This window comes from Rhinopithecus roxellana, chromosome 18, assembly GCF_007565055.1.
Source record: "Rhinopithecus roxellana isolate Shanxi Qingling chromosome 18, ASM756505v1, whole genome shotgun sequence".
Taxonomy (NCBI): domain Eukaryota; kingdom Metazoa; phylum Chordata; class Mammalia; order Primates; family Cercopithecidae; genus Rhinopithecus; species Rhinopithecus roxellana.
Genome location: NC_044566.1, coordinates 26499539 through 26515406, shown reverse-complemented (window position 1 = coordinate 26515406; position 15868 = coordinate 26499539). Strand labels below are relative to the sequence as shown.

General features: G+C 35.7%; 1 protein-coding gene across 13 annotated transcripts in view; it reads right to left on the bottom strand.

Annotated features, from left to right (window-relative positions):
- The window catches only part of MYCBP2 (MYC binding protein 2), a 292153-nt gene that overhangs the window by 260987 nt on the left and 15298 nt on the right, over nucleotides 1–15868 (bottom strand). For all 13 annotated transcript variants that reach the window (XM_010374615.2, XM_030921889.1, XM_030921891.1 and 10 more), the window contains exon 2: nucleotides 787–862. In XM_010374615.2, the coding sequence (XP_010372917.1) occupies nucleotides 787–862 (76 nt within the window). The remainder of the gene's footprint in view (nucleotides 1–786; nucleotides 863–15868) is intronic.

Genomic DNA, 15868 nt, shown 5'->3' with positions numbered 1-15868 from the left:
ATTGCCTTTTCTTTTGTACAGCTACCAACAGTCAAAAGAGGCTCAGAACAATATGGACACACCAAGTTTCCCTAATTTCTGTCAAGAAAGGCATATGACAAACCCAAACCCAAGTCCCGGTTTACAAGCTAATTTTACTTAAGTTTCTAGTACCTGTAGTCAGATTGAAAAAAGAGAACAGAAGTGGATATATTCCCCCAAAGGACTGATCAAAGATAATAAGAATAAATAATAAATAATTTTCAACATCCAGATATTAACTTCCAGGCTACTGGTCAAGAAACCCCCCAAAAATAGGCTGGGCACAGTGGCTCATGCCAGCAATCCCAGTATTTGGGAGGCTGAGGTGAGAGAATTGCTTGAGCCCATGAGTTCGAGACAAGCCTGGCCAATACCATGAGACCCTGTCTCTACAAAAAATTTAACAATTAGCTAGGTGTGGTGACATTTACTTGTAGTCCCAGCTACTTAGGAGGCTGAGACGGAAGGATCACTTGAGCCCAGGAAACTACTGCAGCCTGGGTGACAGAACAAGACCTTGTTTCAAAAAAAAAAAAAAAAGGGCAAGAAAGAAAAGAAACAAAAAAAAAAAAAAAGGGCAAGAAAAGAAAAGAAAGATGAAACTAAAAGAGGAACCAAATCATAAAGGGCTTTTACAAAATTACTTCAGCACATACAAACAAAATGGTTTGTGAATTATACTTATACTTTTAAATCTTGGCATTTTTATTCAAATCACCATATGAAACAGTACTACTATTCCTTATAAATTACCAACAGCTTTACCTTGCTTCTTGTCTTCACTTTTGACTTGCTCTTCTGTTTTCTTTTCAATTTCTTCTTATTTAATATTTTCTTATTCCTAAAAATTAAAAGAAAAATGGGAAAAAAACATATGAATGTTCATATTAGGACATACAAAGCTATCAAAAATGCGTATTTCCAAAATAGACATTTGGATCTTTTTCTTGCAAACTTTCTTTATGTGAAACAATATACTTTACATACACATATAAGATACTAACATATAAAGTAGCTATTGAGAAGATAACATGGGACGGCTAAGCAATATATATTAAATGATAATAAAAATTTGAATTCTGCAGAAACATATATAAACTTAAAACTTTAAAAAGGCATTAAATGAAGTATTTTATACTTTATCCATAGTGGGGATGTTTACAAATATCAGTAATGTTTCCAAGAAAAAAATGTGCTCTTTTTGGTAGTGAGGGTTACAGCGCAAAGGGACTTAAAAGCCCCTTTTTGCTAAACTACTATAGGAAAATTCCCAACTCGTATACTTTATGTATCCAGCAACCAGTCTGGATACATTCATTATCTCATAGCCCTAAGACCAAATTATTCTTTAAGCAAAAGGAAGCCTCTGAATAACTTTGAGAAACAGAAAAAAATATGTGATAAAGAATAAGAATTATGGTGCAAGAAACAAGAAGCAAGGAAAACATTTTATTTTCATTTCACTTAATATGTTTTATGTTCACCATGCTGAGACACTAGGTAGTAAAGACACAAAATGAAAAAGACAGTTCTTGTCCTCAAGGAGCTCAGAGACTTGAATGGAAAGCACAGTTTAGTGATCTAACAAGAGGATGCTACTGCTGTAATAAAGAAAAAAGGGGTAAAGGAGGAGCAGGAGGGAAAAAAGAGGGAATGAGGGGAGAGCAAAGGGGAGGAGGTTGTTCCAGATGCTGAAGAGGTCAAGTCCTTAAGATTTGGTAACTAATTTAGTGAGAGCAGTGACAAAATAGAAAAGTTTAAAGCCTAGGTCACCTGGAGGTAGACAATGTCATTCATAAAAATCAAGAAGTCAGAAGGAAGAGTTAGTCTGCTGGAAAAAAAGTAATGGGTTTGATTTTGAAGATATTTAACTTCAAAATACCAAAATGTCAACAAATAGATAAGAGTAACAGGCAGATGAAAATGTTATCCTTGACATTTCCTTCAGTTTCACTCTTGAAATCAAAATAATCACAAAATCTGGTCAATTTTATCTCATCAACAGTTCTTGAATCTGTCCACACCATCTTTACTGCTGCAATGCTAATAAGCTAGGTTACCACCACCTCTTACCTGGACCACTGCAAATGTTTAACTCATTTCTGCACATCCATACCCTTCAATCCATTCTTCACACAGGAACCTAACTGAACTTTTAAAGACACAAACCTGAGTGGATAATTCCCCAGCTTAAAAATCAGTATCTTCTCAATTCTCTGAAGATAAAGTCCAAAAGCACCAACATCGTTTAAAAGATCCTCTTCCAATAACTGACCTCCACCCATCTATCCTGCCTCATTTTGCATTCTTTTCCACCTGATTCATCCTACTCCAGCAAGAAGGATATTCTTTCAGTTGTCTGAACCTGTTAAGCTTCATACAACTTTCACAAAGGTTTTCCCTCTTCCTGAAATTCTCTACCACATCTTCTCCTGCTAACCACTACTTATCTTTGAGGTCTCAGCATAAGTGTCACTTAAGACTAACTCCCCACACTAGATGAGTTTCCCTAATATACACTCTCAGTTCATCGTATACTTACGTTTCATTGTATAGTCAATAACCGTAATTATGTATGGAACTGTTTAATGTATTGCTTCCTCGCCAAGCTATAAGCTCCAACAGTGCAGAGGCTCTATCTTTCTTGTTCACTACTCTAGCCTGTGTCCAGAAAAGTTCCTGGGATATAGTACTCAACAAGTATTTTAAGAGAAAGAGAAAGTATAAGAGAAAGAGTGAGGAAGAGGATAAATGCGGAAGTTGAGAGCTACAGCTACATGCCTTACTCAGAGATTAAAATAAGGTATCTACATCTATGGTATGGATACATGAGTGCATTTAAAGCATATCTAGCCAGAAAGGCCCACTAAGGAGTTATCCATGGGATTATTTTGCACAGACTTTAGTACAAAGGAGGTCATGGAAACTATGTATGTGGATGAGATTTTCACAAGATAGTATGCCATAAAAGTAAAGAGAAAGAGAAAGATTAACAGTACCAAATGCTAAACATAAATGCATATACCTGCTTATAGAATCTACTCAACTACTAGCACTGTGAGGGCATGCCGAATGTCTATTTCAACTGTGTACTTTCAGCACCTGCATCAATGTGAAACATCATGGATGGTCAATAAATATCACATGAACAAATAAACAAATAAAACACAATAAGTATTCTTCATACTATTTACGAAACCAACTTTCCTCTATATTAAAGATTACCTGAGTGAAATCAAGTATTTGAGCAACAGGAATACATAACTACTAAGAGGTTAGCCCCTTCTATATAACTTATAAAAGCATCAAAATTTATCCCAAACCAATTTTCAGAGAAATAGAATATATAAATCCAAATTCAGATAGACTTCCTAAAGACTAGTTATAACTGACTTAAATTTTCTCAATTAGAGACCAATTTTTGTGTCTGTTTTATCTAATGGAACTTCTTTAAAGTTCAAATGACTTTACGTACATTTCTAAAATACTTCTTTCTATGCATGATGGCATTTAATTGGTTGTAACAATTCTAATGAATCTGAACCCATCAATTCTTAAGTATAGACCATCCAAGAATTAGCTATTCCCAAATTAATTATAAATTACTTTTACTGTGTGTTTTCTTTTTTTGTTGCTGCTGATTTGGTTTGTAGAGGTAGAGCTAGAGGTAGAGGTAGAGGTTTTCTAAAAGAGCCAGTAATAAGTTGAAAATTATACAAACAAAATTTGTATTCAACAGTGGAAAATGTAAAAATGCCATTTGCTAGTAATATAACACACCATTATATCTCTATATTTGAGAACTAAGCTTAAACCTTTCACAATATCTGAGGACAGAAATATAAAAGAGAAACTCTAAAAACCAGTCTTACACATTTACAATTTACCTTGAAATTTCTGATGATTTAGGGCTTGATATTCTAAATCAATCGAAGCTTAATGAAGAATGTCTGGAATTGGTCCTGTAAGACTTTTAGTCCTCTCACAAAAATAACTTCATATCCATGAGATTTGAAAGAATTGTGGTTGACAATAAAAGGGAAAGGCTATTAACATGTCTTAAATATTTATTTTAAAATATTTACTTTAAAAATTCCAAAAAGATTTTCTTAAGAGCTACGCTGTTTAAGAAAAACCAAATACTTCTGCAGTATAAGAACAAATGAATTTTGCAAATTGTTCAGTGATATAGATCAACAGTTTCTCTATCAGCTTATTACTGAGTATACTTTATACCAAAAATAGAGTCATAATTTTAAAATCTCTTTCACTCAAATCTGCTTCTTTATTTGTAAAATAAAGAGATGAAGGAGACTGAGGTTTCTTCTAAATCCTGTAAAATGCTAAGATTTTAATAAATCCAAATTTACAGAACTTCTGGAATAAAATGGTTTCAATCTTTTGCTTAATTTCCCTTAGTAATAAGAAATAAAAAATTCCTGAGGCTGTGATCTAAAGCAGGAATAGGGAATTTTTTTCTGCAAAGGGCCAGATAGCAAATATTTTACACTTTGTGAGTCACAAGATCTCTGCTGCAACTACTCACTCAATGGTTACAGCATGAAAGCAGCCATTGGCAGCACATAAAGAGAGGAGTGTGCATATATTACAATAAAACTTCTGAATTTCACAAAATGCTCACAAAACATTCTCTTCCTTTTTTATTTTCATTTCAACCTTTTAAAAATGTAAAAACCATTTTTAGCTCACAGGCTACATAAAAACAAGAATTGGGCCTCACTGGTCTGTGGGTCATTGTTTGCTCACCCCAGATCTTGGGCATATTTTGATAAACACGTCCATATCAGAAAGGGAAAAAAATGCTTTATAGCTATGAGTATGCAGCACAGATAAAACTATTCAAAACATCACCATGCTTATAAAAATAAGCACTCCTAAAATTATCTGCCTTTTCTTTTTATAAAGATAAACTTCGGACTTCCACTTCCCTAAAGTAAGTGATTAGATAGGAGGCAGGCCAATGCGCCTGCTTCAAAGGCTAGAATAACCAACACAAGAAAGCTGTGGAAGCAATGAGGACTAAAAGAACAAAAAATCCAGAGATGGAAGAGCACTTTCAAGGCAGCTGACACCACTGGCTTGTTCTTCCATGTGGGTCATTGCAGAGTTTGGGCATGAGTAAGGACTGAGTTTGGCTTAAGCAGAGGAACTCTAATAAAGGAAACAGGAGACTAGTAGTGCTTTAGATGTCCACGTGGGGTGAAATGACAGACTAGAATCTAGAAAAGCTCCAGATACATAAACAGCTTTCCCAGTGGTATATCTCCTCAGAAATGGAACACTGAAGGACGATAGAGAGGCTGGGTCAAGGCTGGGCGTGGTGGTGGCTAACGCTTGTAATCCCAACACTTTGGGAGACTGAGGCAGGCAGATTACTTGAGGTCAGGAGTTCAAGACCAGCCTGGCCAACATGGTGAAACCCCATCTCTACTAAAAATGCAAAAAAATTAGCTGGTTGTGGTGGTGCACGCCTGTAATCCCAGCAACTCAGGAGGCTGAGGCAGGAGAATCGCTTGAACCTGGAAGGCAGAGGTTATGGTGAGCCAAGAGCCAAGATTGTGCCACTGCACTCCAGCCTGGGCTACAGAGCAAGAGTCCATCTCAAAAAAAAAAAAAAAAAAAAAAAAAAAGAGAGAGAGAGAGAGGCTGAGTAAAAAGGGAAGAGAAAACTTCTGTAAGAAGACAGATTCCTAGTAGACGGAGGGAGTGGTCTCTGTAATTCCTCACCGGATTGAGATAATCAAACTCCTCATTCTATCTGTCTGACACAGCAAAGAGCAAACTTCTCTGGGAGAAAACACATCATCTGAAAGAAAATCATGTTCATTCATACACAGTGTTACTCTAGTTTGGGGACACTAAGTAAACATATTAAGAGACATCAAAAGAAGCAAAACATGTGGCAGACACATAATCAAGAGAAAACCAGAAAATTAGACTCACAGAAAACCCAGATATTAACATTAGGAGGCAAGTACCTGAGAAGCAGAGATTAACAAAGTGTGTAAAATAATGGAATTGGCAATTTTCAACATAATTTATAAAAAAAAGAACCAAGCGGACATTCTGAAACTGAAAAACAAACATCTGAAATTAAGAACTTCTCATATGATTTTAAGAGCAGAGTGAGTTACAGGAAAACAGGTTTCACAGACTTGCAAACAGGCCAAAAATAAATAAATAAATAAATAAATAAATAAATAAATAAATAAATTCAATCACAGAAACAAAAATGGGATAAACAAAACAGAGAATGAGACATGTGGGACAAAGTCAAATGGTCTCATATTCATATAACTGGAATCCCAGAAAGAGAGAAAAAAGAATGGAACAAAAGCAATACATGACAAGATAATTACTGACAATTTCCCAAAAGTGAAGAAAGAAATCAACTGAGAGATTCAAGAAACTCAGGGAACTTGAAGCAGGAAAATGCAAAGAAAAGCATACCTAGGCACAGTATGGTCATAGTGCTAAAAGCAAAGCATAAAGAGAAAACCTTTACAGCAGCCAGAGAAGAGATACACTTAAAGGAACAATAAAATTGACAGTTTCCATTCTTTGTGTTGAAAAGTGCTGGGGGGTGGGGAGGGGAGGTGGTGGACTGGAGGGATGGGGGTTAGAGGTTGGGGGAAGCAACCTGGAATCATATAAGCTTTAAGAATGTATCTTTTAAGAACGAAGACAAAAATAAAGATGTTTTTAAATCCATGAAAGCTGACATAATTCACATAAAGGATTCTAAAAGTATCCTTTAAGAATGAAGACAAAAATAAAGATGTTTTTAGATCCATGAAAGTTGACATAATTCACTGTCAAGAGACCAATATTACAAGAAATACTGAAGGAAAGTCTTCCTTTAGTAACTGTAATATCATAATTTTAAACGAAAGGATACATGCTAAAAGGATAGAAAACGATGTATCACAAGCACACCCACCAGTGTCCCAAAAAAAGTTGGTGTGGCTATTTTAATATTTGACAAAGTAATTTTTAAGGCAACAGTATTATAAGAAATGGGACGAGCATTTCTAAATGGCAAAAGGGTCAAATCATTAGGAAATCATAACAATCCTAAATTTGAATGCATCCAGTAACACAGCTTCAAAACATATAAAGCAAAATTGACAGAAGTAAAATGAGAAAATACAAATCCACAATTGAAAGAGTAGATTTTAACATACCTCTCTGTAACTGACAGAACAAGTAGAGACCAAAACAGCACTGACATAGAAAAATTTGAAAACATGATTAATCGGCTGGGTGCGGTGGCTCACGCCTGTAATCACAGCACTTTGGGAGGCCAAGGCAGGTGGATCACAAGGTCAGGTGTTCAAGACCAGCCTGACCAACATGGTGAAATCCCATCTCTACTAAAAATACAAAAATTAGCCAGGCATGGTGGCAGGCACCTGTAGTCCCAGCTACTCAGGAGGCTGAGGCAGGAGAATCGCTTGAACCCGGGAGGTGGCAGTTGCCGTGCACCAAGATCACACCACTGTCCTCCAGCCTGGGCAACAGAGCAAGACTCCGTCTCAAAACAAACCAACAAACAAACCATGATTAATCAACCTGACTTAACTGGCATACATACAGAAACATATCCAACAACAGTAGAATGCATATTCTTTTCAGTGCATATAGAACATTTACCAAAACATAATATGCTGGACCACAGACCAAGTCTAAACTAATTTCCAAGGACTGAATCATAAGGTAATTCTCTGGTCACTGAAAACTTAAACCAGAAATAAAAAAAATAAAAAAAAAACAAGAAATCCCCAAATGTTTGGCAATCAAAGAAACAAGACTTCTAAATAAACTATCGGTCAAAGAACTAGTCACAATGGAAATCAGAAAGTGTTTTCCATAAAATGAAAATGCAATATGGCATAACAAAATTGGTAGAATGCTGCTAAAGCAGTACTTCCACAAAATGCATAGCTTTTTGCATACACATAAATGCATATATTGAGAAAAAACACTGAAAGTAAATTATCTAGACTTACAACTCAAGAAGCTAAAAAGAAAACCACAAATTAAATGCAAAATATGTAGTAGAAAGGAAATAAAAATAAGAGTAGATACCAATGAAATGGAAAGCAGACATTCAATAGAGATTATCAAGAGCCAAAAATTAGTTCTCTGAAAAGATTAGTATACGCAACAAAAAGACAAAAAATAAATGCTGTTGAAGATGTGGAGAAAGTAGAACTCATATACTACTGATGGGAATGTAAATTAGTACAACCATTGTGGAAAATAGAATGGAGGCTCCTGAAAAAACTAAAAACAGAACTACCATATGATCCCGCAATTCCACTACTGGGTATACATACAAAGGAAAAAAATCCGTATGTTGAAAAGATAGCAGAATTCCCATGTTCACTGCTACACTATTCACAATAGCCAAAATGTGGAATCGACCTATGTTTCCACGAGCAGATGAATAGATAAAGAAAATGTGATATATATACACAATGAAATACTATTTAGTGATTAAAAAAAGAGTAAAATTCTGTCATTTGCAGCAACGTGGATGAGCTTGGAGGACATTATCTTAAGTTAAAGAAGCCAGACAAAGAAAGATGAATATGGCATGTTTTTACTCATATGTGGAAGCTAAAAAAGTTGATCTCATAAAAGTAGAGAGTAGAAGAATTGTTGAAGAGTAGCCAGAGGTTGGCTAATAGATGCAAAATCAGACCTAGAAAGTAGGAGTAAGTTTGAGTGTTATATAGCATCACAGGGTGACTATCATAAACAACAATGTATCATACAACTTCAAACAGCTAGAAGACAGGATTTTGAATGGTCTCATGACAAAGAAATGATAAAATGATAAATGTCTGAGGTGATAAATATGCTAATTATCCTGATTTGATCATTACACACTGTAAACATGAATCAAAATATATTATACCCCCGTATATGTACAATTATTTGTGAATTAAATATATAACAATATTTTTAAATAAAATGAAATAAATATAAACCTAGAGCAAAAATGGTCAGGAAAAAAGTAAAAGCACAAATTATGAGAAATAAGAAAGGAGGCATCACTACAGATGCTGCCTATAAATTTGACAAATAAAATGGATAAATTCCTTGAAAAAATATAACTTCTCAACACTGAACAAGGGAAAAAATGTAATGTCTGAATAGCCTTCTACATACTAAAAAAAAAAAAACTGGATCCCTAATCAAAACCTACCCACAAAGAAAACGCTAGACTTGGATGGCTTTGTTGGTGAATTCTTCCAAATACTTTAAAAATTCACTAGTAGTTCTTTCAAACATTATCAATCTTAGACTCTTTCAGAGTCTAAGAAGAAACATTTCCCAACTCATAAGACAAGCATAACTCTGATATCAAAATTTGAAGAGAATATTTCAAAATACAAAAATTTCAGACCAGTATCTCCTATGAATATAGAAGCAAAAATACTTCAGAGCCAAAAAGTAGAAACAACCCAAATGCTCACCGACTAATGAATATATAAAGTGTAGAACTTCCATATAAGAGAATGTTGTTTACCCATAAAAAAAAGAACTGAAGTACTGACTCATGCTACAACGTGGATGAACCTTGAAAACATTATGCTAAGTGAAAGAAACAACAGCAACAAAAGGTCATACATTGTATAATTCCATTTATATGTAATGTCTAGTCAGGCAAATTCATAAAAACAGGAAGTAGTAGTTGCCAGAAACTGATAGAAAGGAGAATAGAAACTGCCTGCTAATAGCTTTGGGATTTATGGAGTGACAAAAATGTTTAGTTGTATGACTTTGAGAATCTACTGGAAAGCAGTAAGTTGTATACTTTAAAAGGGTGAATTTATGGTATGTGAATTATCCCTTTTATTTTTTAAAAAAGAGAGAGTCATTTACCTACAAATAATTTTGTCTAACAACATATGGAAAGAATAAATACATAATCAACATAATTCAATATAACAAGAGAACAAAAGAAACAAAACATATGATCACTTTAATAGAAACAGGAAAAGTATTTTTAAAACTCAACAACCACTAGTGATGAAACTCCTCGATGAACCAGGAACAGATTTTACTAAATCTAATAAAGATTGTCTACAAAAAACCTACTTTTAACAGTGTATTCAATTATACTGAATGTTGAAAAATTAAATATTTCCACTTAAGCACGGGGCGAAAATGCAAGGATTTGTACTATCACCACTTCTGTTAACACAATATTGAAGGTCAGTAAGTGATGCAAATGAAATAAAAGTCATAATGGTTAAAAATTAAAAGTAAAGCATTTTTTATTTGTAGATAATTATATTTATAGAAAATACAAAATAATCCACAAGAATTAACAAGTGAATTATCAAGGTCACTGGATACAAGACTTTTAAAAATTGATCTATGAAGCACCTTATATAAACTGAAACTTTTCCATAGAAGCCAGACTCATTCTGTGTAATTAATGTAATGATACTCCCATTATGTTCAAGCATCAATGAATAAATTAGGGAGGAATAGTTGTCTCATTACTAAGCAGAAAACTTTTATTTACTTAACCTAGCCTGCTAATTAGTAATAACAAAGAGATTTTTAACAGTTCAACTTGATTTAGGGGAAAGATGCAAATAGATTTCTTATACATAGCTTCAGTCTCTTGATCTTATTTGGAAGTCTTCACGTGGGAGGAGGACTATAAATAAAGCTACCTTGGCAATGGGCAGAGCAGCAGAAGAAAAAAGAAAAGAGGGTAGGGGAACTTGGAGGGGAGCATGAGTGAGGGGAGAAGTCTCTGAAAAGTTGTGGCTATAGACCCAGCCTCATACATATCTGTACTCTAAGTAAACATGGCCTAGGTAGGCCAGGGAAACTCAAGCCTTGAAGCAATTGTAAAACTGTAATACTTTCTAATGATAGCAAGAATGACAATCTATTCATCCCAGGCCTCAGAGAACTACAAAAGGAATGAGAGCAAGCAAATAACTAGGCACACAGAGATACAAGGCACCCTGAGTGAGAACAGCAGAACAAGGCAACAGAAAGATACCCAAATAGACTTCAGATGGTGGGATTTTCTGAAAGACTGTAACAATAATATGTTTATCAAATTTAAAGAAATAAAAGACTACCGCTAAAATATCTGCAGGGAATGGGAACAACCGAGCACATTTGAAAAAAAAATCAAACTAGACATGAAAAGTAACTGACACTACAGACTCCATAGGTGGGTTTAAGTGTACAGGACACAGCTGAATAGAAAATTTAAGATCTAGAAAAGAGATCAGAAAAAAAACCTGGAATTCTTCACAGAAAGATAAAAAGGCTAAAAATATGTCCCTGAGACCTTTTTCAAACTGAACTTCCTTCTTCCCCATCCCAAAAGAGACAGCCCTTACTCTATCCAACAATGCACTCACTCTCATACACCAGATCCCATTTCATTCACCATCCTTGAGATTTTGCTCAACAACACATCCCTCTCTTTGTTTACCCTTTATGCTCTTTTCTGTGGTTTCTAACCTTAGAGGCCTACTGTCATTCTCCCATTCAAAAAGGGAAAAAAGTTTAAATAATCCTCTATCCCTCTTCATCACTAAATTTCTTGAAGAAAAAAATGGTCCTGGCCTGGGCAACATAGCAAGACCCCATCTCTATTAAAAAAAAAAAAAAAGCCAGGCATGGTGGCATGTGCCTGTAGTCCCAGTTACTCAGATGACTGAAGTGGGAAGATCACTTCGGTTCAGGAGTTAGAGCTGCACTGAGCTACAGTCACGCCACCTGCACTCCAGCCTGGATGACAAAATGAAACCCTGTCTCCAAAAAAAAAAAAAAAAAAAAAAAAAAAAAAAAAAAGCTTCACTGTGTTGAACTTTTTAACACCTTACTATCAAACTCATGCAAGTCTGTGAGACGTCTCAATACGCAAACTTTCTAGTTGCCAATTCAACTGCCCATCTTCAGTCTTTATCCTTCACATTCTCCCACATATGATAACTACCAAACAGTGCCTACTTCTTTACATCCCTGCCCCCTGTCCAACCAGCTTCTAGAACCCCTACTTTAGTGTTCCTTCTATCTCTGATGATGGTTCCTTCTCAGTCTTCTTTACTGGCTCCTTTTTCTTCCTTTTCCTGTCCCTTAAGCCTTTACTACATATACCACTTCTAATGTGAGCTGTCTGCTCATGTTCTATATTTACTTCTACACCAGTTAGTTACAAATCTTACTCAATAAGCTATAACAACCCTAAACAATAATAGCTATTGGAGTTATTGAACATCATCAGACTGCTGGTCTAGAGCCAGTTAAGTTCTCTATCAAGGTACATCTACCATGAAAATTAGAACCTTTCCCACTACTTCAAAATCCTTTCCCTACTCATCAACTCAGAGCAGAGAATCTGACCATCTACTTAACCAATAAAACAGAGACACCATTACAAATGCACTCCCTTTACTTTTCTTCTATCCACCTTGAAATGATCTCTACCCCAGGGCCTTCTTCTATTAATTATTCCCATTCTCTCTCTCTCTTTTTTACTGTCCCTGCCCTTTTCCTTCAGTCTACTAGGTCAAGATAGGTTAAGAGTACAGAATTTAGAAACAAATGACTTGAGTTCAAATACAGGCTCTGTCATTTACCAGCACTGCGATCTTGGCAGTTACTTTAACCTCTCTGTGTCTCAGTTCTCTCATCCATAAAACAGAGTGAAAACAGTACCTCTCCCATTGGATGATGACACACTTAGAATTATGCCTGGTATTTAGTAAGTGCTAAACACATTGTTATTATTATTCCCATGCCAAATTCAAATGTCTACCTTGGTTTGGGTTTCCCCAGAAGCAGACCTCAATTCAAGAATTCAAGTGCAGTAATTATTTTGAGAGGTGATCCCAGGAAAAACGCCAGTAGGGAAAACAAGAGTAAAACAGGGAAAAGAAGGAAGTCAAGAAAGGACACATTATGAAGCCAGTTACCCTGATGGGGAACTAGGGCCTGATCCAGTGGAAAACTCTGGTAGACAGCAGAAAACATGCCTCAGTTATCCCAATGCAAGTGAGACAAAGGTATTTATCTACCAACTCCCCATCCATCACTGGTGGAAAGTTTTTCTGAAGGCATTAACTCTCTGGCATGTGTGAGTTGCCCTGCACACAGGCCAAGTGTATTTCTTTTCAGGCAGATAGTCATAGATGTTTGCAGAAGACAGTATGCAAATAGATGCCAAAGGGATATGGCTAGGACACTAAGAACATCTGCTACAGGTATCTAATCCAAAAGATAAATTAATTATTTGTCTCCTTCCTTAAGCTACTGCTTTCCTTCTTTCCCTTTAAGCACTATTAAACACTATTTCTAAATACTCCCATGTCCTGCCTCACTTTCCCACTGAAATGTGACTTCTCCCCACCTCCTGAAAAACGAGGTATAGTGAGTGGGTGTTGGTTCATTATAATTTCTTATTGCCAAATTCAAGGACCTATCTCAGATCAGTTTCACTGGCCTAAAGGAAAAGAGGCAGTTTGTGAGTGACAGTATGTTCACGAGGAGACTTTGAATATACTGAACATAATGTATCTGAACAGGACTGAGAGAATCCTAGCAGTAGACTTTTCAAAATACAGGCTAGAGCTTAAGAAAAGAGGTTTTACCTAAAAACCACACACCAGGAAATCAAATGCATATCTGAAATCATAAGCCTGAGATAATCAAAGCAGAAAATTCAGAGAGAAGAATCCCAAGAATGGACTCTTGAGAAACTAGCTCTTCCGCTCTTTCTATCCAGATGAAAGTCATTATTATATTTGCACTTGAGATCTAGTCACCTGCTAAATATATCATCAAATCCACTTTATTCCATCTATTCCCATTCTCTTTTCTCAGCATTTATTTTCACTTGTCAGAATTACTGCAACGGCCTCTTTAAAGGTAGCCCTGCTTTGGGGATCTGCTCCTTTTCATTCATCCTCTATAATGCTACTAGAGATTATCTTTATAAACTGAAAGTTTAACTCTTCCATTACATTACTTAAAAAACCTATGATTGGCCGGGCGCAGTGGCTCACGCCTATAATCTCAGTACTTTGGGAGGTCAAGGCGGGCAAATCACGAAGTAAAAAGATGGAGACCATCCTGGTCAACATGGTGAAACCCCATCTCTACTAAAAATACAAAACTTAGCTGGGAGTGGTGGCGGGTGCCTGTAGTCCCAGCAACGCAGGAGGCTGAGGCAGAAGAATCTCTTGAACTCAGGAGGTGGAGGTTACAGTAAGCCAAGATCACCCCACTGCACTCCAGCCTGGCAACAGAGTGAGACTCTGTCTCAAAAAAAAAAATAAATAAAAATAAGAAAACAAAAAACAAACAAAAAAACCTTATGATTGTTCCACACTATTTTCAAATAAAGCAATACATGGAACATAATAACCTGGTCCTAACGTATCTTTCTAGTCATATCTCCCACCTCCTCATTCGCATACACCCCACTCCCTACATTTCAGCTATTTCCAACATTTCTGTTTTGCACTTCTTTGATTTTTATCCCTGAATTCACAATGTAGCTCCAGCAACTATTACCACCTACTCAGGGGTCAGCAAAATATAGTCTACATGCCAAAAACAGCTTCCTGTCTATCTTTGTAAATAAAGTGATATCAGAACACAGCAATGCTTATCCATTTATATATATTGTCTATGGTTGCTTTCAAACTAAAGAACAGAGCTGCATAGTTGCAACAGAGACTCTATGGCCCATAAAGTCTAAGTTATTTACTATTTGGTCATATAAATATGTCATATATATGATTATAGACACATATGATATCAAACAGTATCTCATATATATATACAAATATATATATATATAATTGGATTCCCAGAAGGAAATAAGAAATTGAGTCTGAAATAATATTTGAGGAAATAAAGACCAAAATTTGCAAGTTAAATAAAAATTAACATCACACAGATCTAAGAAACTCAGTGGATACGAAGCAGGAGACACACACACACACACACACACACACACACACACACACACCATATTTAGGTACAATACAGTCAAGCTGCTAAAAATCAATAAAAAGGGAAATCTTTTTTAAAAGCCAGATAAGACAGTTCCGGTTCCAGCACATTGGCATAAACCCCAAAACGGCCTATTTTCCCTACTGTTTACGACTACTTTGGGCAAAATTTTTAAAAAGACAGAAAAAATACTTCAGAACTCTGAAAAACAAATAAAAGCAAATTCTAGAGGGGAGTACAAAACTTGGAAAAGTGATCCACAGAAGAGTAAATTTCCCAGTTTGGTTGTTTTTCTCCTTTCACTAACAGCTTTGCCTGAAGGCCAGGAAGAGATCACTGCATTACAGGGCCACAACCCAGAAGCGAAAAGTCCAAGTTAAAACTCTTTCTGGCCAGAGGAACTGAGAAAAGAAACTGATATGATGGAAAATGTGCAGGAAGTCCTGAAAAAGAGAAAGACACAGAAAGGGATCCCCTAAACAACAAAAAACACAGCATCCTCCAGGGAATTATAATAAACCCCAGAGTTTACAAAATATAACATTAACCACGTCTAAGATACAACTCCAAATTCTCACAATGCAAAAGAAAAATGTGAACAACTTCAAGGGAAGAGACAATCAAAAGATGCCAACCCTAAGACGATGCACGTGTTGTAATTATTCAACAATGACTGGAAAGTAACCACTATACGCTACATCGAGGAAAGATAAGGACAACTGAATGGCATGGAAAGAGGTTCTCCGCAGAGAAAAAGACGTTTTTTTTTGTTTTTTGTTTTTTTTTACATTTAACCAAATGTAAATGTTAAAAGTGA